General features: G+C 35.0%; 1 protein-coding gene, 1 long non-coding RNA gene and 1 gene segment (V, D, J or C); all 3 read right to left on the bottom strand.

Moving 5' to 3' along the window:
• Positions 1-26143, bottom strand: part of ighd (immunoglobulin heavy constant delta) — a 94175-nt gene that overhangs the window by 51556 nt on the left and 16476 nt on the right. The window lies entirely within an intron of this gene.
• LOC129363275 (uncharacterized) lies at positions 1606-25113 on the bottom strand. Its single transcript, XR_008606311.1, has 3 exons — positions 25085-25113; positions 24911-24937; positions 1606-2285 (listed from the first exon to the last, which is right to left on the bottom strand). It is a non-coding gene; the product is annotated as an uncharacterized LOC129363275 (long non-coding RNA).
• On the bottom strand, positions 10708-11156 carry LOC129363272 (Ig heavy chain V region 5A-like). The segment is given in 2 exon segments: positions 10708-11015; positions 11114-11156. Coding segments are annotated over 2 exon segments (351 nt in total).

Genomic DNA, 26143 nt, shown 5'->3' on the forward strand with positions numbered 1-26143 from the left:
TTAAATTCTGTACTAGTATTCTTACTTCCTAAATTTTTAAGTTAAAAATAAAAAATATATACTTTTTTTTATTGAAGAAATTAGTAATAACTCATTGTGAATTTAATGCAATAACTAAACAAAATGTTATCTCAATATTAATTTAAGCCCAGTCTTTTTCTTAGTATTGAATTGTGAACACTGACTGAGGTAAGTGAAGTGTGCAGTGCTTCTGATGTTCTTGCCAAGGAGTAATTTTGGAAAAAATACAGTGGACTTGAATTGTGAGTTATTTTGTGTTTTTCTTGATGAGTTGCTGTTCCTCTTTTGGAGTAACTTTGGTGGGCCAAACGCTCCTAAAATGTTCCCCTTGTTAGAATATTTTCTCTATTTTCTCTATTAGTCACTTTAGCTGACTCGAACCTCAGATCTCTAAAACTGACTTCCACTTTCCATACTGAACATTTTAATTAACTTTGACATCTGACTTTGTCATCCTAACATGAGGTGTTGGCTTTTGCGATCATTAAGCCTTCGTTTTGTTATCAGATGGGTTTCATTTTAATGATTTTTTACTAACTATGTTTATGTTATGTTATTTACAGACGCCTCAGCTGACACCTGCAATTGCTGAAGTCAAAAAACCCAAGAAGAAAACTTGTTTTTTTTCTTTTTATGAAGTGCAGCAAATCAAGAAAACATCTGTTCATTATAATGTAGCATTTTCTGATGTTGTTTTTTTTCACATCTGTTTTATGTGTCTTCATTTGCAAATTTTCACAAATGTCACATGGTTATTGCCAGTATCTTTTCTTTTATTGGCATATCATGAAAATGTCTTTGAACAGAATATTGACTCATTGCAAGCAAAGACCCAATCACTCTAATATGTATGCAAACTTGTGTGAAAGGAAAAAACAAGCAAGGCTGAGGTTAACCAAAGCGTCCTCTGTTGACGTGAAACCGAGCTGCTATCTGGTTTCAGGCAGATTTGCATCTACAGCTTTAACTTCCTGTTCAAATGTGGTTTCTACTGATGAGAATTTCATTGCTGTCTTGGTTTCCCAGATATATATATATAAAAAAAAAATGTCTGTAACCCCAAAAGACCCTGAGCGAATGAAAAAAGAATAATTTTAGCAATAAAACCCTGAAGAGTTTATTATTCTCTAGAACTGAAATACTGGTATTTAGTAAATCTAACAGAATAAAGTGTCCAACATTAAAACTCAGAAAAAATTTAAAAGAATGAATTGTGAAATTGTAAATGCAATCCAGTATTAACTTTTAAAACAGATGTTTTCTTTTAGGTTTTCTTTATCTATTTATTCTATATTTTGGAGATTTTTAAAAGCAAACTAAAGACGCATCAAGTCTGGCTTTTAAGTTCACATTGTGTGCTATTCATCATCTATAATGAAAGCATCTATTTTAATAACATTGCTATTATCCATGTTTTATTATCTTGTTGCTGCTTAAGAGAATGTTCATCGTGGAAAATGAAATCCTTTTTCAAATATATATTTAGAACTATCTGTCTTTTTTTGCAATATGCTAATAAGTAAACTTAAAGTGACACAATAAACACCCAGTGGTATCTGCTTTTTTTAATGATTATTTTCCGATGATGACAGCAAAGTTTCTACTTATTCAACAATACATGAGTTAAAAAAATAAAGACAGACTTTTTGACAGTTAAAAAATATAAAACAGCATGTTTATTGTTCAGTAGCTGAGAATAATTTCAGGACAGATCTTGAAGACAGAAATGAAGAAGCCTGTAGGGAAATGCTTTCCGACAACATTGCTCCCCTCAATTATTAAATTATAAAGCAAAATAAAAGGGTCACTTCTGTTCATCAGAATTTTTAATTTACAAATGTTTTTTGCAAAAATATGGACAAATGATTAAAAATTACTGAAAATTTGACATATATGACATTTTACAGTGACCAAAAGAGATGGCAGTTTTGCAATTTTATTTTTTCAATTACAGTAATAGAGAATTAATGACATACATATTTTTTATATATATATACAACATTATAAAATCTGTGTATTTCAAAATGTTTATTTCCCTGTATTTAAAAAGAAAGCAAACTAAATATTTAAGAGTTTATATTATTTCCTCCCTAGTAGTTCAACTTAATCTCTATTTTATATATATATATATTTTTTTTTTTATGGTGGTCAGTTTCAGAAGATCAGGCCTCTGATGGTGAGGACGGTGCTGAAGGCCAGAGCTTTGGTGAACACCACTCTCACTCCGTTCATCAGCAGCAGGTAGAAGTTCAGCTTGGCTTTTTCTGGATGACAGAGAAACAGAGTTCAGACTGACAGCAGCGATCAGTGATGGAACAAAACTGAGACAGGAAGAAATCAGACTCACCTGCATCAAAGCTCCCACATTCATCATCTGCTTAGAAACAGAAAGAACATCAGTCACATAAACATGAAAACTCTAACAGAGAGATAATTTAATCACATAAGCTTTATTCAGCAATGGATAATTTCTATTTCTGCAGGAAACAGTTTTGGTCAAAACTGAGACAAAACTTTGTTTAGTACCAGCTTCATTGTTGCCGAAGGTCCCGTTCATCTCACAGGAATAGATGGTTTTGTTGCTGTAAGCAGCAAAGTTGTAGGTGTTGTCCTTTGACAGAACAGCATCAGTAGAGTTCACATTGACCGGATCTCCTTTTCCATTCAGAACCACCTCTTCCCCCTTTGGACGGAAATCAGTGACCAGACAGACGTTTGGACCGAGCTCGTCTGCTGTCTTCAGTCCTTTGTCGTCGGGAGACAACACAGGACTGAGGACGAAGAGGGACGGAGTCTCAGCGGAACCATCTGTAAAGAAACAAACCACGAAACGGAACCATGAGTTTCTCAGAACGCTGTTATGAGGATAGGAACTATAGGTTAAATAAAAGGTTAAGATTTTATCTCTGCTTTAAGACTTTGAAATAAATATAAATTGTTCTTTTGAAAATATTATTGTCTTGTGATGTTTTCTTTTTTAAAACACATAAATCACTTAAATAAAATGCTATATTTGCTGAGATATTGAGAATATAGATAAGAAGTGATTTGTTAGAGTTCTTTTTTGTTGACCTTCCAAACAGGAACAACTTATTATTTTTTTTTTCAGTAAGTAAAACTACTGTTTTTTAAAAAACGGGAGACATATTTCTTACTGCAAATATTTCAAATATACTGCAAATATAAAAAATAATATTCTCATTTTTAATGAATGCACAGTATTATTATTATTATTATTATTATTATTATTATTATTATTATTATTATTATTATTATTATTATTATTATTATTATTATTATTATGTCATATTTACCTGATTATGCTGTTTATCCTGTATTTTCCATTTGCGGGACTGTGAGGTTATTTCTTTTCTATTCCAAAATACTCACATCATTTCTAGTGATTTTTTATTTCCGTGTCTCCAGTGGATTGTTAAACCGTCCAAGTATTGAACGCAGATTGGTTTTGGCTTCAGGTTGAATTTAAATTTCTTTCTGCGGAATATCTATCAGCGAGAGCGGCTTTCAAACTGAGAACTGTCTCAGAATGGCTCCGTCTCTGCAGGCGGAACCAGAACCGCCCGGAGAAACTGAGATTCGGAGTTCCTCGGTGTTTCCAGTCGTTTGGATCTCTCGTATATTTACGCGGAATTTATAGTGTAAAATACGAAGAGATCTAATGAGAAGAATTAATTTTATTGTGGGGAGATCCGCACAATAAAATAAAATGATGGCCCTATTTTGGAAGCAGTTGTTTTCTAAACACTTTTTCAAGAGGTAATATTATTTCAATCTAAGAACCACGGAGAACCAGAGGAATAATATGAAACGACGCAACTTGTAGCGATTACAGAAATGTCATAATATTCAGCTTAAATTTATGTTACAAACGAACAGTGTTTATAACAATTACAGAAAGAATGAACGTACCAACTAAATCATGCAAACAATTCAATGAAAGATTAAACAGTAAAATGGTCCTTTACGTGTATTGGAGCCTAACGTCGCTCCCTCATAAAATTATCCATAGAACTGCTCGATTTTTTTAAACTTCACACTAAACAGCACGATATATCTATATATATATATATGTATTTAGGCTATATATTTTTTTCCGAACTCGCGACTCTTTTTTTTCTTTAAAGCGTTAGTAACTTTTTTTAAAGATTTTTTTTCCTGTAAATTGAAACTTAAATCCTTAAAAAAAATCCCAGTTGATAAGAATAAAAGTGCAACACAAATAAATAGGCACAAGGGAGAATATTCAGGAAACAACTGCAGCCAGATTATTTTAAAATAAAACTGAACGGGAAACTGCACCTTGATGTTCCCTGCTGATGATTCTGTGTTGCAATTGTTTTGATTTTTTAACAGTTATTTATAATGTTCAAAAATTATATAATGTTATAAAATGTTTTGTCTTTTTTTTTTTATCTCAGTAGAGCACGAATGTACTAAATGAGAATCAGTTGTGACGTGGTAAGTTTGGATCTCTTCATATATTAATTGTTGTTCATTTAATTCATGGTATTCAAACCTATCTCACCAACAACAACACTATTTGCCAAATCTTGGAAAATCACTTCCAAGATTTGCAAGTTTTAATACTATACTTATTTTATTTTTTAAACAGATGACATGCTGTTTATTTAGAAAATTAAATAAATAATACTATCACGATATCGTATCTGTATCGTTTTCCAGAAGCAAGATAAAATGCCAGTACCACACATTTCTTTCCATAATCTGTCTGAAATAAAACTCAAGGGTGAATAAGAAAACACAATCAACATTACAAAGACATAAATAATATTTTAAAATGACTTTACCTGGTTCAACAGTGACTGTGGTTCCTTTACCCCAAACGTCAAAAGCCCAATCACAGTGCTACATCTCAATGGACTCCCTCAACAAAAACATGAAGCAACAAAAATAATAATGTAACAACTCATATAGCCAGAAAAATATACATTAATCCTATAAAGCAGATTAAGCCTTTCAAATTTGTATGAAAAGTTTATAATAAACTTTGAGTTTAATTTGATTTTTATACTGAAAACATTACAAGGCTATATGCAATATGTTTTTTATATGATATTAAACAGTAGATTAAAAATAGTAGAAGTAAATTAGCAAACTAAAACAAAAACAATTGTCTTACTTAATGCATAAATTATAAATTATAGTGTTTTTCTCTGTCTTTTAAGCAGATTAATCTCAGAGTTTTGAGGTGAGGTTTTTGTATTGGTGTATATCTTTGTGCCCCCCATATACCATCACAGCGACAAGCCCTCTGACAAAAACCTAACCACAGGGCAACAGTCAAAATAATATCCAACAGCAGTAAGCCTTACGATTATAAATATTATTCTATTATATTCACAAATTCACAAAATGGCTGGTTGAAATATATTATTTAAGTCAAAACTCCACAGAATTGTTTACTTGTTTATATGTTAGGGTTCTAGCTTTATGTTTTTCTGAAATTTTTGTGTAAAGTTGTTTATTGATTATCTGAACACTCAGGGTCACCAGAGGTCTGGTGCCTAGATCCACCGGTTATATGATGAAAGTCTGTGTACAATCATGTATGCAAACATAAAGTCCTAAGGACAATGTAGAGAGACAGTCATATTTTTGGACTGAGGGAGGAAGCCAAAGTACCCAGAGAGAACTCCCGGATGCCCAGGAAGAACATGCAAATTTGATGTAGACAGGACTTGACTGCTGCAAGGCTGCAACCAAATACACCAGTGTGCAACCCCATCAATTTTTAGTCTTAAGTTCAATATTAGGGAATTTTGGTTTAAAACAAGTCAATACTCCATTTCTTGCTGAAATGTTAGCTGTAAGTTGTATTTGTACCATTTCAAAGATGTTTGCTCTAGAAAACAGAACTATGTGCCCTGGAATTACCTTGTGTGCATGTTTATGTACGAAGGGAAAGTCAGCCAGCAAGTGATTTATCTACTTAATGGTGATGGGCCGGGATGGATCCATCATCAGGCTGTAAAAGTCCATTCTGTGCTTTACAAATTCTTAATAATCATCAACAAGGTTCTCTCTGTGTGGAGTTTGCATGTTATTCACATCCATGATTTGGTTTCCTTCAGTTCCTTTGCCAAGAAAATGAATGGGTGCTGATAATTTTACTGCCACAGTAATGTAGTTTTGTGTTGCAGCGAAAAGGTTCTGGGTTCAACCCTTGACCACAAATGTTCTTTGTGGAGTTTGCATGTTCTCTCTTTGGAGCGCTTCTACTCACACTAAAGATCTGCTTGTTATTTGTTACACCTTAAGGAATATCCTTTTCCTTAAGGTGTGGATATCTGTACATGTTTTATAACTCATTCTGTGTTGAAATAACGTTCCACTGATTTAGCATTATTCTTCTTTCTGCCACCTAGTGGACCATGTGAAAGCTGTTCATGTGGAGTTTTTGCTCAGGTTCTCCACCCACTTTGATCACTGTGCTCTTCTGGCACAGTAATACACAGCAGAATCATCTGGGTTTAGATTGGACAGTCTCAGAGACACCAGGCTGTTGCTGTTGTCTCTGGTGATCTCTATTCTACCTTGAAAATTGCTGGAATAATCTGTTTTACTTCCATGTGTATAGATATATCCCATCCATTCAAGTCCTTTTCCTGCAGGCTGTTTGACCCAGTTCATGCCATGGGAACCAAATGTGAAGCCAGATCCTCTGCAGGACAAACTCAAAGTCTCTCCAGGGATTTTAACCACTGGACTGGAAGGAATGGACTCCATACTCTGACCTCTACAACCTAATTTAGAAAAAAGAGAATGTCAAAGTATTATGCATTTATTACCTTATTTAAAGCTGAAGCTATATAAAGATAAAATAAAGTAAAGAAGCAAAATATCTTACATGACAGAGAAAGAAAAAGTAACACAAATCTGAGTATATTCATTGTCTTGAAGCTGGAGGTTTCTGATTCTGCAAATGAAGTGAGAATAGTCAGAGAGCAGATGTACTTCAACAGATTGCTGATTTGCATGAGAGGGTGGGTCAAATAGCCAAATTATTTCTGATGGTTTTTACATTAACACTGTTGGATTGAGGTGGGTGTTTACTTTAAAAGTTAGCTCAGCTCATTGGAGAAAGGAAGTGAATGTAGAAACAAATTTCTGTATGTCTACATTTTCAAAATTTGAAGGCAAACATTAATTTTTGTTTGTTTGTTGTGTTTATGTCACTTTTATTTTATTTTTTTTACCTCATACATACTTTCTTGCATTTTTAATAAAAAAAGAAAAATACCTTCGTCGGTTTGCCAGATGTTTATTAATCCATGGAGGGGAAAGAAAATATTCTTTCATTACAGCAAATTTAGATATTAAATTTGAAGTTTGTCAACTTGTTGCTGCATGTTTTTGTATACCTACCAAACCAACTTTGATCACTGTGCACCCCTAGCGCAGTAATAAACAGCTGAATCTTCAGTTTTCAGACTGTTCATCTGCAGAAACACCTGCTGTTTGTTGTTGTCTCTGGAGATGGTGAACCGGCCTCGGACTGACTGAGAGTAGCGTCTGTCACTTCCAGCCCAAAAACTGATAGCTGCAACCCATTCCAAGCCTTTCCCAGGTGCTTGTCTGACCCAGTTCATCCAATAGTCTCCAAAAGTGAAACCAGAGGTTGTACAGGTCAGGGTGTGGGACTCTCCTGGCTTTTTAACCGCTGGTTCAGACTCAGTCAGAGTCTGACCACCAACACCTGTTGACATAAACATATAATACTTATTTAGCTTGTCTGACTGTAACAGAGATATATTTTTCAGCTCAAAAGCTGTGTAAACTTTTACCTGCCAGGTAAAAGGTTAAAAACAGAAGACCTGTCTTAGAAGTCATCATTTCAACCAGAGTGTTCTCTGTTCTTTGCTCTGTTCCCAGCAGCCAGATAAGAAGGAGAGGAGATGAAAGAGATTTGCATTGACTCCACCTCAAGGGACAAATGAAACTCATCATAGATGAAGTTGCACATATATTCTTAAACATTATTAGACATTTTGATACAAAACTGTATTACTGTTTGGTACGTAATGTGTCTATATACTGTGTGGTGAATATTTTGCAAACCATAAAAGGAGTAATGACATAAAAACAAAATAATACCTTTGATTGTGAAAGATTAAGCTTCTTTTTAAAATTTGACCTATTTTTGGAAGGAGACCATTATTCTTTGCACAATCACAACTTGTCCTGACTCTTGTCATTATAATTTCTTTCTAATTTCTGTAAGGTTCAGCTCTTGAGACTGAGATGGGCATGAAAAAGTTTCCATTTGTGTTTAGAGAACCTTTCTGAGTGGATTTGCTAAAATGTTTTGAATAAGCACCAGTGTTCAGTTTTCTGGCACTTTTCAAAGACATCACAAGGCCGTGGAAATTAACAAAGCTCACAGGTTCCAAGAAGAAAAGCATGCCCACACTATCCTACGATCTTGTATTTTAATTTCCCATTACAGTTTGACATAATCCAATAGACTTTGTTTACTGTAATAATGTCTTTTTAAGCATGTCCCTCACAAGGAGTGTCTGTGGAACAGAAAGTTTAATTTTCTTAACAAAATTCAGGTGCAATTATGAAAAGTTACTAATTTAAGGGAAAGTTAAAGTTTATTAGAAAACATATAACTTTAACTTAATGGGATTCAATTATAAACAAATGTATGTTGGAAAATTAATTATTGGACAAACTAACAAAATCAGCTGGTGTTTCATGCAGAACAACTTCTGATTTATCAATATATTGTTCCTAGTCAGCACTGCCACCATAAGGTCAACCTAAGAATATTTACTGTGGAGTTTTTGTTCAGCCTCTCCACCTACTTTTAACACTGTGCGTGTTTGGCACAGTAATAAACAGCAGAGTCTTCTGGCTTTAGGTTGGGAAATGCCAGATAAACCAGATTGTTGCTGTTATCTCTGCTGATTTCTATTCTATTTTGAAAACTGCTAGAATATTCTTTTGTTCCTCCATTGCTGTAAACACGTCCCATCCACTCCAACCCTTTTCCTGCAGGTTGTCTGATCCAGTGCATGCTACAGCAGCTAAATGTGAATCCAGATCCTCTGCAGGAAAGATTCAGAGTCTCTCCAGGCTTTTTCACCACTTGAGTGGAAGGAATGGACTCCATACTCTGACCTGTAAAACCTGAATAGAAAAAATAATGACATTTTTCTGTAATTAATGACAATTATAAATTGTCAAAGAAATTGCACAACTTATAGAAGCAAGATATCTTACAGGGGAGAAAGAGAACAAACAGCACAATACTGAGAGAATTCATCATCCAAACGTTAGAGAATAATCTTCACAAAGTAGACGAGTAAATGAGCAGGATAGAAATACCCTGACCAGACTGCAGATTTGCATCATATCTGTCAGAGGGCGTGTCTGAGGTCTCTGCAATGTCAGGCTTTGAAGATACTCAAGTAAAGAGGGATTGCAGAGAACAGGGAGAACCTTTTCACCAATTCAGTGCTTTCTGTTTTTTAATGGATTTGATTGCATCAAACCACCTTGTATTTGTATTTTCATCAACTTGAATAAAATGTAATTTGACATTTATTTTTTCTTCAAAGTACTCAGTGATTTTTATTTGTTGTTTAGTGACATTGTATCAATAAAATGAGTTGAAACAAATTCCATCGTCAAGCAAACAATTAAATGAATTGGCTTTGTTTGGTAGCATCCACAGATGCATTTTTATTGTTCCTTTTAATGCTAAACATCAGTGATTTTGTTTTCAGTCCATTCTGTGGATTTCAGTGATTATCATTTTTAAAACAAGCAGTTGATACATTTTCCCACCTTTACTGTCCACAGTTAGAAGACAACATTTGATTGTCAGTATCATGAGGTGGTGTGATGGACCCAAAAGCAGCAGGTAAAGACATGGTGGAGTTTAAAAAATTTAATTAACAAACTCAGAGTCCAACTTATAAAAAATGAACATCCAAGGGAAACACAAGAACAAACCAAAGCAAATCCAAAACTAAGAACGAAGAGATTCTGAGGAACAAGGGGAAAATTGCAAGCATAGACACAAGCAGGGCAACAAGACGGACAGGCGAGTTGTGACTGAGAAAGAGGAGCTGAGAGGTAGTAACTGGAGCAATGACCTATTTGTTGAGGTGGTTTGCACCTCATGACTACTGTAGAAAAGTGATTGTAGAAAAGTGAAGATGGCACAGGGAAACTAAGGAGATCTGCTGGGGAACTCAAAAGGGTGGAAATGAGGAGCCGAAAAATACTTCAAATACAAAAGACACTAAGAGTAAAGAAAACCTGATGAACCAGGAGAGAAAGATATGAGGGAACCCATAACCAAACCTAAATGGAAACAAGGCTGATCTAACAATTAGAATTAAGAAACATAGAACGAGATGAACTAGAAGACCTAAACGAAAAAAATAACTTAACTAGAATTACTAAAGAAAGAATAACTGAACCTAAACATTAAATACATTAAATAATAATTTCAAAAGGACCATAAAGGGCTAAATTAAAATGAACGAAAACATAAAGCTAAATAAAATGAAAAGCAAAACAGTAAGCCAGTTTTGAGATCACAAGTATGGTGAAAAGCTAGAATGCTTCTACCTTCATAATCTGCTCAGGTTTGGTGGGGTTTTTGTACAGCTGCTCTAATGATTTGTATCAGTGTGACTGTCTGGCACAATAGTACACAGCAGAATCATCAGGCTGCATATTCAGCCCATTCAGAGTCACTGTGTTGCTGGACGACTCTAAGCTGAAGCTGAACTTGTTCTTTAGAGAACTTTTCTGGTATGTTGCATATCCAACACGAGCCCCTCCAATCCACTCCAGCCCTTTTCCTGGTGGTTGCCTGATCCAATGAGTGTGATGGTTACCCACAGAGTAAGAGACCTGACAGCTGATGGCTAGCTGCTGGCCGTGCTGCAAAACTACAGATGATGGCTGTGTCAGATGTTCACACCTCACACCTGTTGAAAAAAAAAACAAACACACAAAAAAAAACAAGTTTTTGAAAAATAATTTGTGCAAAATACCATCAAGTGGTTTATGAAAACTAAACACTCACATCCTGCTGCCAGAAGCAGCTGCAGCAGAATTAGTCGGAACATGATCTGTGGTAAAGAACATGGTCTGGGGAGGTCTTTATAGCTGAGTGATGGAGAAATTTGCATTTCCACTCCTCGCCAGGTCCTTTGTATGTGGAGATTTTATCTTGTCACTGTCTATACTCAGGTTTTGTCTCACGTCTGTCATGAATGTTACGATAATTGAAAAGTCTGAATTTCCCTGAATGTTGGCTGTTTGATACAGTGCAGCCTGTCGCCAATTGATTGATGGACATTGGCTGTGGTACCACTACCCATATGACTTTTTTTGATAGAATGACTATCAACAAGCTGCTAAACCTGTAAATGAGAAAGGTTGTAACAGTAAAACGGTAGCATTTCCCAGGACGTTTCAGTGTTTTATAAAAAGTCAAATGAGAAGACTGGGAAATAAAACAGTCTTTTATGGTTTCTTTAAGAAGGTGTAATCTGTCAGCGTAACATCCTTTTGATTCACATAAAGACCAGAACGATTCTTGTTTTAAGAAGTTTTGTATTTTGATCTAATGATGGAGGTCCTACTTGAAAAAAACATTGCTGCCATAAGTTTTTTCAAAGCTCTGGCAGTTTAAAAGCTTCAGTACTTTCAATTAAAGAAAAGAAAAAAAAAACTTTCAGAATATATCTCTTCATCTAAGAAAAATATTTAATTTTCATTTTTGAAATTGAGGTACTCATTGTTCATCTTATCAATTTGCATGATAAAAACACCTGTTCAGAAAAAACTGAAAAACAGGATTTCCCAAACCAAACAGCTGTTGCTGTAGTTGTATTGCTTATGTTGGGTTTTTGTACAGCCTCTCCACTTTATGAACCACTGTGTTGACTCTGGCACAATAATAAACTGCAGAATCCTCTGGTTTTAGGTTGGACAGGCGCAGATAGACCAAGCTATTGCTGTCTTCTCTGCTTATTTCAACACGTCCTCTCACACTGCTGGCATAGCTGTTCCTACTTGGATCAGAGAAACCGGTGCCTAGCAGTTCTAGTGGTTTTCCTGCAGTTTCTCTGACCCAAATCATAACACAGCAGCTGAACGTGAACCCAGATCCTCTGCAGGTCAGACTGAGACTTTCTCCTGGTCTTTTCACCACTGGACTGGAAGGCATAGACTCCATATTCTGACCAGTGCAACCTGTTAAAAAGAAAGAACTTAAAAAGATCTAAAAATATTTAAAAAGGAGAATGTTTATGAGATAAACCTGAAGTAAGTATGACAACATACATTGCAGTGTGACAGACAGCAGCAGAAGAGTGAATCTCCTCATCTTGATGATGTCACCTCTGATGCTTTGCTCAAAGTAGATTTGTGAGTCTCCTCAGCAAGACAGAAATACACCACACAGACTAGAGATTTGCATCAGAAAATGGTGAGAATTGAATAACCCTAGTCTTGATTGGAGATTGTAAATATGTAAATGTCACACTGTGCTGCTTTTAAAACTGACACAGAGAGAAACGTCCTTGATATTGCTCTGCGGAGGAATGATGATTTTACAAAGTCAATTTGTGGTCAAACTGTTTCTCAAGTGATCTTTCAGCTCCTCCCTTCAGGAGTCACCAATCTTCTCCCAACCTGCTTGACGAGTGAATTATTTAAAAATGATGTGTATTGTTATTTATCTTAATGAGCTTTTTTGATGTTGGTGTTAATGAACTCCACGTGTTTATATTTTATCTCTTGTGAGATCGGCAGTTCTCAGCATAACCTTCACTCTGCATCGACACAAGAGAGGAAAATATGTACTTTTTAACTGAAAACATATACTGCAGAATAAGTAAAAACAACATTGTATACACTATAAAATTAAAGCTATATGTAAACATTTTTTGGTGAAAAAAAATTGTGCTGGAATGCCTACATACTTTATTAATATGTAGGCATCCCTACATATTAATAGGAATACGTTTTATCTGTTTTTTTTTTTGTTTGTTTTGTTTTTTTGCTGTTTTTGCTTTTTATTATTTTTTATAATTTCTATAGAGCTCAAGTTCTTGGAGGTCCATATAGAAAATACAGTTAGCAGTGATAAATAATAGAGGAAGTGGTTTTTGTATGAGTCTCCTGTTTACATCTCTCAGAGTGTCTCTTCGGGCGCAGTAGTAAACTGCTGTGTCCTCAGTCCTCAGATTGTTCATCTGCAGATATGCTTTGCTGCTGGAGTCGTCTCTTGAGATGGTAAATCTGCCTTGGACAGACTGGGAATAATAAAAATGGGAACTATACGTGTGCACAAAAGCGATCCATTCCAGTCCTTTTCCAGGAGCCTGTCTGACCCAGTTCATGGGATAGCTGCTGAATGTGAATCCAGAGCCTGTACAGGTCAGTCTGTGGGAGTCTCCAGGTCTTTTAGTCACTGGTTCAGACTCTGTTAGAGTCTGTCCAGTAACACCTACAAAAACAGAAGTGTGAGTAACTAATGAGACACATAGAAAGTTAAAGAAAAGATAGATTAGTCTTTTCACCTGCAAACAGGATAGTGAACACCAGGAGCCCTGACCTGCAGTCCATCATGTTTAACTGTTTTTCTGTCTCTCTCTGGATATAAATAGAGCAGGAAGACAATTCTTTGCATTAGCTCCTCCTCAGGGGAAAACCACAAGATTAGACCTGTTAAAATTATTAATAATTACTTAAGATTTAATCAAGAATATATTTTTTAGATTTGAATTATTCAGTTCATTGTGTTTAGTGAAATAGTAAATGGTGAGAGATGCACATTATCGTCCTGCTTCTTTTTCTATAAAAACAAAAAAACAAACTTAAAATTAAATGAAATGACAAGATAATTAAATTGCGCTTTCCAGGATAATAAGAAACGGTTTATATGAAATCAGTCATTTCAAGTCATACATACCTTTAGTTAAAATGTTAATTTCTGGGAAATTTTAACTAAAAAAACATTTTGTTTGTATATATTTGTATTTGCATGAAATGTACACATTTGGAATAAGGTTAATATTTAATGTACTTTTGCACGGAATGTCATTATTGACCAGATAATGAAATCCTTTTAGTAATTATTGCATTTAAACAAGACTCAGATTCATATCCTTTTGTCTCTATTCCTATATTGAAAGACAGATAAATCAGATAATAATACATTATTCTAGAAGTGCTAACAATTCATGTGTATTAACCTTAATATATTCATATAGACATATTTCACTGGATAAAAAATGTAAACAGCTCAGAGGATATTTTTTAAAACTAAAAGCTTTGCTCTAATGGCAATGCATTTAAAATGTTCAGTGGCCTATTGTTGCTTCATGTTAAATCAGTTCATGTCATCGTAGTTTTTGTGAAGCTTTTTGACTTTAAATAATGGCCATGTTTGTATTCCCCTGTTACACACCACCTCCTTTTCCACATCCCACATATTCTCACTGGGATACTTTTGGTCACTGTTTGATTCAATGATTCATTACTCATGAATTGCTGTCTCTTGTTTTTGTGATTAGTTTTATACATTTGTGTCTGCATGATATACAATTAAAGTGTAAGTCTAACCTCCATTTGAATATCAGGCATTTAAGGAGTAAGCCTTCCCATACCATTTCAAAATTATTACTCATTTTTGTTTGACTTTTTGACCTTTTGGAAGGTGTTTCAGTTCTTCCATCGGAAAAAGCAATGTATATCTCCATACTGATTGTAAGATTTGGGAAAATTGAAATATAAATAATCTGCACAGAGAAAATGAGATCAATGTGTTCCTTGCATCTCAAAAGAGTCAAATTGAGCAAAAATAAGATATTTAATGAGTTTCTTCACACAGGGCAAAAAAACTTCCCAAATTTTAAACCTTTGGAAAATTTTTACTCACAATGCAAAAATAATTCAGTAAGAAGGCTCACAATATGTTGCTTTCATGATATCCACATACTGAAGGCACTGCTTACTCCAGGTTATCTGGTCTCAGTCTACACTGCCACCTTATGGTCAATATACAGATATTTCTATGGGGTTTTTGTTCAGTCTTCCATACAAGCTTGAATACTGTGGGTCCTTGGCACAGAAATACACAGCAGAGTCCTCTGGCCGTAAGTTAGACAGTGTTAAATACACCATGTTCTTGCTGTTGTCTCTGGTGATTTCAATTCTGCCCTGAAGACTGCTGGAATAAGATGTTCTACTCCCATCACTGTAGATTAATCCCATCCACTCTAGTGGTTTTCCTGCAGGTTGTCTGATCCAGTGCATCCAATAGCTGCTAAAAGTGAAGCCAGATCCTCTGCAGGAGAGACTCAAAGTCCCTCCAGAGGTTTTCACCACTGCACTAGAAGGAATGGACTCCATACTTTGACATTTAGAACCTAAAATAAAGGACAGAGAGCATTCATATGTTGTTGTTATTATTATTATTATTATTATTATTAGTAGTAGTAGTAGTAGTAGTATTGGAAAAAACAAGTACAACTTTAAGAAGCAAATAAACTTACAGGACAGAGAGAGAGCAAGGATAAAAAACGTCAGTGCCTTCATCATCCTGAAATCTCTAAGACCGCTGATGCTGTACTCAACATAAGAGATAAATCAGCAGGGCAGAAATACTCTGAAGACTCTGCAGATTTGCATTAAGTCACTGAAGGGGAGGGTCAAAAACCTCCACCTTCTGGAAATGGTTCATTGATTTCATCTTCAAAACGACATCCAAATGATATTCTCTTGCATGAATATGTAACTTCCTGAATAAACAAAATGTTTTTGTTTTTTTTTCACCCAGAATAAGCCAATCTTTGGATCTTTGCTGGATCATACAAAAATAAGTTCACAACAATGATTGAGCAAAGAAATGTTTTGCTTTTGACTTAAATTAGATAATTTCAAATCATATGTCTTTTGATTTCATTGAGATTAATAGATACTGCATTATAACTGTCATGCAAACTTGATAATTACAAGATTATCATTTATTATTAAATTATTTACTCAATTTTGTCTTATTCTTCTATCTGAACCACATAAAAGAAGGAGAAACTTATTGAGTCATAGGTTTTTGCTCTTTTATGGTTGATGATTACTGTAAATTACACTAAAGCAATTTTATGCACATAGAAGCTGTAAAGGAAGACAAGTTGTAAACATTGAGACATTTTTACAAAGGTATGCTGTCAATTATAGAACAACAGTAGATGTTGGAAAGCTGATCACAACACTTTCAAAATGAAGGAAATAAATACAACTAATCTTACAAGGTTTTCAAAGCCAGTTTGTTTTATGTGCTCAGCAGAGGAAGACTGCTGCTCAATGAAGTCCATTGATTATATTTGTCTCGGAAGTTTGAGTAAAATGTTCCTCTTATGTCATCTGTTGGTTTTTATGAATGGGGGGCTTTTTGTACAGTGTTTCTGCTTTCTGTCTCACTGTGAGTGGCGGACACAATAATAAACAGCAGAATCTCCAGCTGCCAGGCTGTTCATCTGCAGATACACCTGATTTCTGCCGTTCTCTCTGGAGATGGTGAACCGGCCTTTTACTGCCTCAGAGTAGTAGATGCTGACACTGTTACCACTGATTGTAGCAAGAAATTCCAGTCCTTTTCCAGCTGCCTGTCTCACCCAAGCGTTCCAGTAATGCTGATCAAACCCAGAATATGTGCAGGTCAGTCTCTGGGATTCTCCAGGCCTTTTCACCACTGATTCAGACTCAGTCAGAGTTTGGCCATCAGTTCCTGTAGGCAGGTTAATTGTTATTAATGGCTCTTTTCTGCATAGTCAACAAGTTGGTTAAAACACTTATTGTCTTACCTGTCCAGTTGACAAACAGGATGAGAAAAGCAAACACAGCCTCGGGTCTCATCATTGTTGGAGTCATGTCTCCCTGCTCACAATGTTGTAAGCTTGTCAGTGATTTATTGCAGTTCTTAAATTCGGAAACAGATAAATGCAGTTACTTTGAAGTAACTCCTCCCCTTTGAAGAAGAACGAAAGGGTTTATGCAAAAATTCAGCACTAAAGAAATAAATTTGAACATTAATGTAAAAGAATAATTCACAAAATAATTAACTCCATTCACTTGTGAAACACTTTGTATACAATATCAACAAGAGCTGATGTTTCCAAGACTCTAATTCTACAAATTATGATTTTCTGGTTACAGCACATCTCCTTCTGTCTTAACAGAGACAAACAGGAAAACTCAAACCACACAACCAACTTGTCTGTTTAGTATGCTGATATCATTATTGTTTTCTGTGAGGAGTTTTTGTACGGCCTCTGTGCTCATATTAATCACTGTGTGTTTCGTGTACAGTAATACACAGCAGAGTCCTCTGGTTTCAGGTTGGACAGTGTAAGATACACCATGCTTTTGCTGTTGTCTCTGGTGATCTCTATGCGTCCTTGAACAATGGTGTCATAAACTGTTTTACTTGCATCATACCAAATTGCACCTATGTGCTCCAATGGTTTTCCTGGAGGATCTCTGACCCAGTGCATTCCATGGCTACCAAAGGTAAATCCAGATCCTCTACAGGACAGACTAAGAACTTCCTGAGGGTTTTTTACCACTGAGGTGGAAGGAATGGACTCTAGACCCTGGCTGTTGAAACCTGTCACAAAAAGCAGAAATTAAGATGTATGCAAAGCCTAATATATGCATGACAGCAAAAAAAAAACAAAACTCACAGGGCAGACAGAGCACTGCCAGCAGAACAGACAACATCTTGAAACTGATGCTGTGGTTGAGGAACCGTCGTTTAATGAAGCCAGTCTGACAGGAGGAGGTCTGAAGTATGGCGTCAGCATTTGAATCAGATTTAAAAGGCAAATGTAGCTGATCCAAAAGTCCATAATATTAATATTTTAGATCTATATAAATATAAATTATGTTGCCATCTCTTTCTCTGTGTGAGAGAGTGTGTATTTCTGTACAGACTAACATCTATAAATTAGTTTTTGAACTTGGTTTAATATGGTTAGTTTTTGTACATGGTTCTGCTTTTTTGTGGTGCTGTGGGTCTCGAACACAGTAATAAACAGCAGAATCCTCAGTCTTCAAGCTGTTCAGCTGCAGATACACCTGGTGTCTGTTGTTGTCTTTGGAGATGCTAAACCTATTTTTCACTGACTCAGTAAAACCGCTGCTACGGCCATCATCACTGATCCAGCCGAGCCACTCTGGTCTTTTTCCAGCTGCCTGAGTAATCCAGTTAATGTAAGGAGCGCTACTGAACCCAGAATATGTGCAGGTCAGTGTGTGGGATTCTCCGGGCCTTTTATTCACTGATTCAGACTGGGTTAGAGTTTGACCATCTGTATCTGCAAATATGGAAACAATTTGTTAATGTAATCACAAAATAAACATTATCTTACTTTTTTTCTGCTAATCCTCCATGATCTTACCAGTCACAATACAAAGCACAATGAGAAAAACGACCAAATAAATTGTTCTGATCATTGTGAAAGTTTCTGGTATGAGTTCTGTTCAGAGCTCAGATGTCAGAATGAGTCCCTGAACTTTGTTTTGGAACATAAATGATGAAACCGACTGACAGCTTTGCATTGACTCCTCCTCTGCAAGAATAAATGCAGGAGGTTTCATTTTTCATGCTCATGGCTTCTGAGCCATGTGACTTATATGTATTTTTTTCTTTTTTATTGTGCATTTTATGGCTGGTGCGACTTGTACTCTGGAGCGACTTGTAATCTGTAAAATACCGTATTTTTATGGGTGCACAAGTTTTACACAAGCCTGTGTGTCTGAGAGAGCTTGTATTTCCCTACAATGTGTTGCAGTGCTTCCCTACAGATTATTGAAATTCTAATAAATGTGTCCTTTCATGAAAGAAATGTTTATCTGTAATCTTTATCATCAGACTACATGCCACATGCTGCCTTGTAGTCAACATTGAAACATTTTCTTTAGAACTGTAGTTCAGCTTCTCCACCTGCTTTAAGTAATAAGCTTTCTTTGCACAATGATGCACAATGCAGTTTTTTTACTTCAACTGGACAATTTGGAGACACCATGCTAGTGCTGTGGTATTTTAATCTTTAGATTAGATTAGTCTGTGCTACTTACATTGTTATAAACTAATCCCATTCATTTCAGTGTTTTCTGATTCAGTTGATTCAAGAGGAATTAAATAAGAGACCAGATCCACTGCTGATGGCCTTATCTGAGTTTTTAAATGAGATTAACCCTAAGAAGAAAGAGAGTTTATATAGTAGAGAGAGAGTGAGTAAGATTAAAATTAGAATGAGAATTTTTCTCATCTTAAAACTAGACATATGATTTCTTGTGGTGAAAGAACAACAACTAATTTATAATGTCATATGTCTGAAAACCACAGATATGTGTTCAAAGGAAGGGTTGAAGACCTCAGTGTCTTCTTGATGTAGCTTGCTGCAGAGTTAAGTCACATAACATGACCAGACCACACTAAAATAAGAACTTAAATGTAAATATTGTATATATATAAACCACAAAATCACCTGCTCAGTATGTGAGTGTTTTAACGCTACTTTTGCATCGTCACCTTCTTTCCAGTTGGGAGTTTTTGTACAGCCTCTGCACTCACATCAGCCACTGTGAGGCTCCAGCACAGTAATACACAGCAGAGTCGTCTGGTTTCAGGTTGGACAGTTTGAGATATGTCATGCTAATACTGTTGTCTCTGGTGATTTCAATGCGCCCTTCAACACTGCTGGCATAAACTGTTTTACTTGAATCATACCAAATTGCACCCATCCATTCTAATGTTTTTCCTTCAGGTTTTCTGATCCAGTCCATTCCATATTGAGTGAAATCAAATCCAGATCCTCTGCAGGACAGACTCAGAACCTCCTGAGGACTTTTCACCACTGAGGTGGAAGGAATGGACTCCATGGACTGACTGTTTAAAGCTGAGAGAGATTCAGAAAGTCAATGAAACAGAATCAACATTATGAAAACCAAATTAAATAATTCAAGGTTGATTAGAATATTGGATTTAAAACAACTCACAAGGCAGACAGATTACTGTCAGCAGAACAAACAGTTTGATCATCATCTTGAAACTGGGAGGAGTGACTGAATGGTTTCCCTCTTAAAGTCAATCTGACAGGAGGAGGTCTGAAGTCTAACATCCACATTTGTATCATATTATACAGGCAAATGTGCCAAATATATAAGAAGAAAATCACAATTATGTTTCTTTGAGTTAGAAAAACATTGTACTTTCTTCTACATATCAATGTTCATTTCAGCACATGGATTCACTGCAGTTGTTTTGTAGAAGAACTATTAAAATGATTCAATATTGAACTTTCAACAAACTCAATGTAGCATTCATTTAAATAAAAAATAAAGCAATATTGTCTAAATTACTTTCAGTGAATATTTCATTTTATGCTCCTGACTACATGCTGAGGCTTTTCAATGATACTATCCTGACCTGTGTTGTATTTTTGCCAAACGTGAATACAATATAAACGTGCTGATGAAGTTGTGAATTTAAAACAAAACATGCCAAATGGTAATAAAATATTTATTATTTTAGCTGCAATCTCCTAAAGTTAAATCCCAATTTTTCCTAAAGCTTTGTCCCAGTCCTTTTTCCTGCGGTCTGAGGAGAGCTTCTTGAGGACTGATGGTCAGATGTTCACCTTACTGCACATCAGAAAGTCTTCTCTGTGTTCACAATTTATACATGAGGACGAGGAAATCAATCAGGAGATTCTATTAATCTACAGGAAATTTAATTAAAAGTCAGGAAATTAAAAAAAAAGTCAGGAAATTAGTTTTTCATCTTCAATCATCAATGGGAAATGTAATGTTCATGCTTCAAGCATTATAGGAGTTTTTGTGTTATTTGTATTTGTAATTTTGCTTGTTTAGATCAAGTCTCTCTTGTAAATGAGATATTAGGACACAACAAGACAACTGGTATAAACAAAGGGCAAATAAAATAAAATTTACTTAAATTTCACCATATTTGTTTTTCTGTTGATACTGTCAGTCTAATGCTATTTAACTTAAACTTTCAATAACACTATAATAGTAAATTAGTTGTGAAATAATTGAAAATAGAGAAGTTTGACTTTAGTTAAAGCATAATGGAAAATATTCTCATTGGCAAACAAAATAAAAGTATTTCTCAAATGTTGACTCTGCAATAAATTTGACAAAATTTATAAAGCAGATGATAAAACATGAAACGAAGAGACAAACCATTTTGTAAAATTTGAATTAATAATAAATTAAATTATTTTAACTTGCTTTGCAATTGTAGATATCTTAACATGTCTAAAATGTAAATTCAGATATCAAAACATGAGACTGTTCCTGGTGTTGATTTCAGAAAGAGGAACTAGTTTTTGTATCACTCTCCTGTCTGTCTGTCTCCTGTCTTGGACCCGTCCGCATTTTTCTAATCATACACTCTCCTGTATGATTGTGTGTCTTGCACAGTAATACACTGCTGTGTCCTCAGTCCTCAGATTGTTCATCTCCAGATAGACTTTGCTGTTGGAGTCATCTCTTGAGATGGTAAATCTGCCTTGGACAGACTGGGAGTAAAAGAAATGGGAACTGCCTGTGTGCACAAAAGCAATCCATTCCAGTCCTTTCCCAGGAGCCTGTCTGACCCAGTTCATGGGATAGCTGCTGAATGTGAATCCAGAGCCTGTACATGTCAGTCTGTGGGAATCTCCTGGTCTTGTAACCATTGGTTCAGACTCTGTCAGAGTCTGTCCAGTAAAACCTGTTGAAATAATAATAATAAAAAATCATCAAGTGGTTTAATCTCATGGCACAAATAAAAATATTATATATTTAGGATGTATATAAATTCACCTGTCATGAAGACAGTTAAGAGCAGCGGTGCTGTCCAATAGCCCATCATGTTAAACTATGTGTGCATGTCTCCAGGCATTTCCTGGTGATAAATACAGGTGTTAGGTGTGTTTTGCATTGACTCCTCCTCAGAAACTCTTCTATCTCTTCAGCATGTTCAAATGCAACTGATATAACTTTTGATTGTTATATTTCTGCACTAAATATACCAAAAGAAATATTTCCAGGCAATTACTGAATAAAAAAACAGACACCCCCACCTATTTCTGGATAAAGCAAAAATATACTATATAAACTGACTTATTTTCAGCCGTCTTGGGAATTATTGGTGGTGTTACAGCGCCCTCTCTGGTGAATCATAGGGATTTATGTCCTGAACTTCTGAATCCGGGTTATAGAGAAAGCCCAAAACTTTCTCTGCATGAAAAGAGTCTCAACCATCTATCTATCAACTCTCTTATATAGGAAAAACTGGATATGTTTTGTTTTTTTGCCTCATTATGTTCTTTTGTTTAGCTACAAACTAATATCCAGCAACTATGAAATGTGTTTCTGAGATATTGCCATTTTACAATTACCTTTGTCACTTTAATGATTTAATTCTGACAGGGTTAGGGTTAAGGTTAGGGTTAGGGTTTTAGGGTAGGTTTACCCTAAATTTCATAAATTGAAAGATACTTTGTGAGTACTGCTGATTTAAACCTAAAACTATTATTTCACTTTTCACCTTGAAAATCCAGTTTATGACTAGAAGCAATTACGTTTGTGTGGAATACACACACACACACACATTCAGAGACACACCATGAGTCACGCTTTCACTCACACCTGGTCTACCAGGGAGTATGCGAAACATATTGTTCAGAGAAGTGCCCTAATAATTACGTGATAGGTTTTCACTTTATCCTTTTGTAATGTTATGGGAAAACCTAGTGCTGCAATCGTCTTGACACATCTTTGTTTTTCATTAAACTGAGTCTAACTTTTAATGTGTTGTCTTTTTCCTCCAAGAAACTGCCCCCATGTTTGAGTATTGAACCCGTCCGCATTTTTGTAATAAATTCCCCAGAGAACATTATGCTGACTCACATCTTCCTTAATTAAGACAAATGTGCAAAGCTTTTGTCATGACTTTACTTACTGGTGACTCAGGTGGAAGATCATTTTTAAATCTGCCCTTCATTAAGAGTGCTCCAGTAAAGTGTTTCTCCATTTCTGCATTAAAGTATTCTTATGTAATACAAAAAACAAAAGCTGTCCGACACTCCAGTATCATAGTAATTGTATTCTCAATAAAAATTTCAACCAAATCTCTTCAGTTCTGTGCTGTTTTTTTAGTATCAATAAAACATACAGCATAATTCATTTCATAAATTGAAAGATACTTTGTGAGTACTGCTGATTTAAAAAGTCTTTTTTTTCTGACTGTAAAAAGCTTGTGCGAAAGGCAGAACCAGAGCCAAATGAGGTTAACCAAATCGTACACGATTGATGGGAAACTGAGCTGCTGTTTGGTTCCAGTCAGATTTACATCTCCTGCTTAAACTTCCTGTCGAAATGTGGTTTCAACTGATGAAACTGTTGCACCGAAAAACAAAACGTGAACTACAATAAAAAGAATCTGCGCTTCATCAAACTCATGCTGAAAGATGTGATGATGTCTAAAAATACTTTATGGAGAGAATTGACATCAAAAATCAGAAAAAAATCTAATAGCTTTAATTTTAGTTCAATTTATTATGATTTATATGTCTTTAAAATTTTCTAAATATGCTCAATGAACACTCAAATAAAGATACAAAATTTTATTTCAGTATATTTCAAACAAACCAGTCCCACATTTTAACCAAGAATGTGTTACTGCTTAATTCAGAGCATTAGGCAGATGTTTAAAAAAAAAATACAAAAGATCCTTGAAACATTTAATGAAATAAAATACCTTGATGATTTAATACAGACTGGTCAGATGTACTTCCTGGCCTTTAAGCGTAAAACACAAAGCACATTGAAAAAGCTCTGAGGAAATGTTTCTATGCAACATTTACCACATGACAGATTAACTAAGTCTGCAGAAAGATTTTAGAAATTCTCATCTCATTATGCCGTATATATGTAATACAAATGACTGAAGTCAAATCTCTAGATAGATTCAAAAGTGCTTGCAGTTCAAATATTAAACATTTTAAAAATGTTTAATCAATTCAGTTTATGTTTGGTGTCTTGATTTATGTATTTATTTGATCACATTTCTTGTGTTTATGTGGACCACACACACATTGTCTTTATTTTGTGATGGTATAAAAGCTCTCATATTTAAAAAGTAAGCTAAGTGTTTAATATATATTGTAGTTCCTATTATTTTGTGGATTGCAGAAAGATCGAAGCGCATTTTATTTGAGACAAGATCGACCTGAATACAAATATATATTTAATTGATAAAACGTTTTTGGCAGAGGTTTTTTTGTTGGTTTGTCTGATGATTTACATTTACTTGGTGCATTTATAATTTAACAATATGTAATATTTATTGCATATTTCATAATTGGTGTCTGTATTAAGTGTTTATGGTGCAAAGCACTTTGAACTGCCTTGTTGCTGAAATGTGCTAACCAAATAAACTTGGATTAGAATAAACTTGATTAAAGACATTCAGTGATGAATATGTCACTCTTCACATTTACACAATTAGCAGAGGAATATGATGGCAAAATTTCAAACTGCAAATCTTATTAACTTTGTGTTGTACATTGTTTTTTTTCTCTCTCTCAGAAGATCAGGCCTCTGATGGTGAGGACGGTGCTGAAGGCCAGAGCTTTGGTGAACACCACTCGGACTCCGTTCATCAGCAGCAGGTAGAAGTTCAGCTTGGCTTTTTCTGGACGACAGAGAAACAGAGTTCAGACTGAACTGAACACAAACATCTGACAGCAGCGATCAGTGATGGAACCAAACTGAGACACGAAGAGATCAGACTCACCTGGATAAATGCTGCCACATTCATCATCTGATTAGAGAAAGAAATAATATCAGTCACATAAAAATGAAAACTCTAACAGAGAGATAATTTAATCACATAAACATTATTCAGCATAATTTCTATTTCTGCAGGAAACAGTTTTGGTCAAAACTGAGACAAAACTTTGTTCAGTACCAGCTTCATTGTTGCCGAAGGTCCCGTTCATCTCACAGGAATAGATGGTTCTGTTGCTGAAAGCAACAAAGTTGTAGGTGTTGTCCTTTGACAGAACAGCATCAGTAGAGTTCACATTGACCGGATCTCCTTTTCCATTCAGAACCACCTCTTCCCCCTTTGGACGGAAATCAGTGACCAGACAGACGTTTGGACCGAGCTCGTCTGCTGTCTTCAGTCCTTTGTCGTCGGGAGACGACAGAGGACTGAGGACGAAGAGGGACGGAGTCTCAGCGGAACCATCTGTAAAAACAAAGAAAATGCAAATCACCATTTTAATGAATCAAATGTCAAAATATAAACTGAAGTTTGTCAAGCAAGAAGAACATAATCTTTTTTTTCTTTGTAATGTTCATATAATTGTGGCTTTGTTTAAAATTATAACTTTAGAATAGTTTTCAAAAACTCTCTTTTGTGTTCATTTCATGATTGAATAGCCTTATAGGCGATCAGACACATATTATATTTGTAAATAAATATTCCTCTTACTTCATAAATTTAAAGACATTTATGGTTAGAAATATTTTAGCATTTCAAAAATTTTACTTTTATTATTTAATTTAATACCAAATCTTCATAACACATAAATTAAATACATGTTATACATTTTTACTACAAATGATTTTTATTTGTAGGATAGGAAGTGATATTATGCCAGTACATATGTTGTTATAGTTTTAATGAAAATGTCCTCAGTGCCAGTTAATTTATGTATAAGTATAAAAGAATAAACTTCTAATTGGCCTTTTTTTGTGGAAACTAACTTCTCCAAACATACATAAATCTTAAACTATGACATTGATTAATATAATCAGTTCAGATCATGAATATTATCAGTTAAAAGCATATTTAACAGTATGTACATTTTATTACAGTGCTGATGCAAAACTCCCCTGTGTGAGTTTACGCATGTTGATAGTTTATTTTTAAAAAATAGGTCATTTTGTCTGGGTAGTATTTTGCTAGAACTTGACATTCTTTAGGTTTATTTATTCCAGTTATTATTTCAGTAAATGATGT

This window comes from Poeciliopsis prolifica, unplaced genomic scaffold, assembly GCF_027474105.1.
Source record: "Poeciliopsis prolifica strain line A6 unplaced genomic scaffold, Auburn_PproV2 SCAFFOLD010, whole genome shotgun sequence".
Lineage (NCBI taxonomy): Eukaryota > Metazoa > Chordata > Actinopteri > Cyprinodontiformes > Poeciliidae > Poeciliopsis > Poeciliopsis prolifica.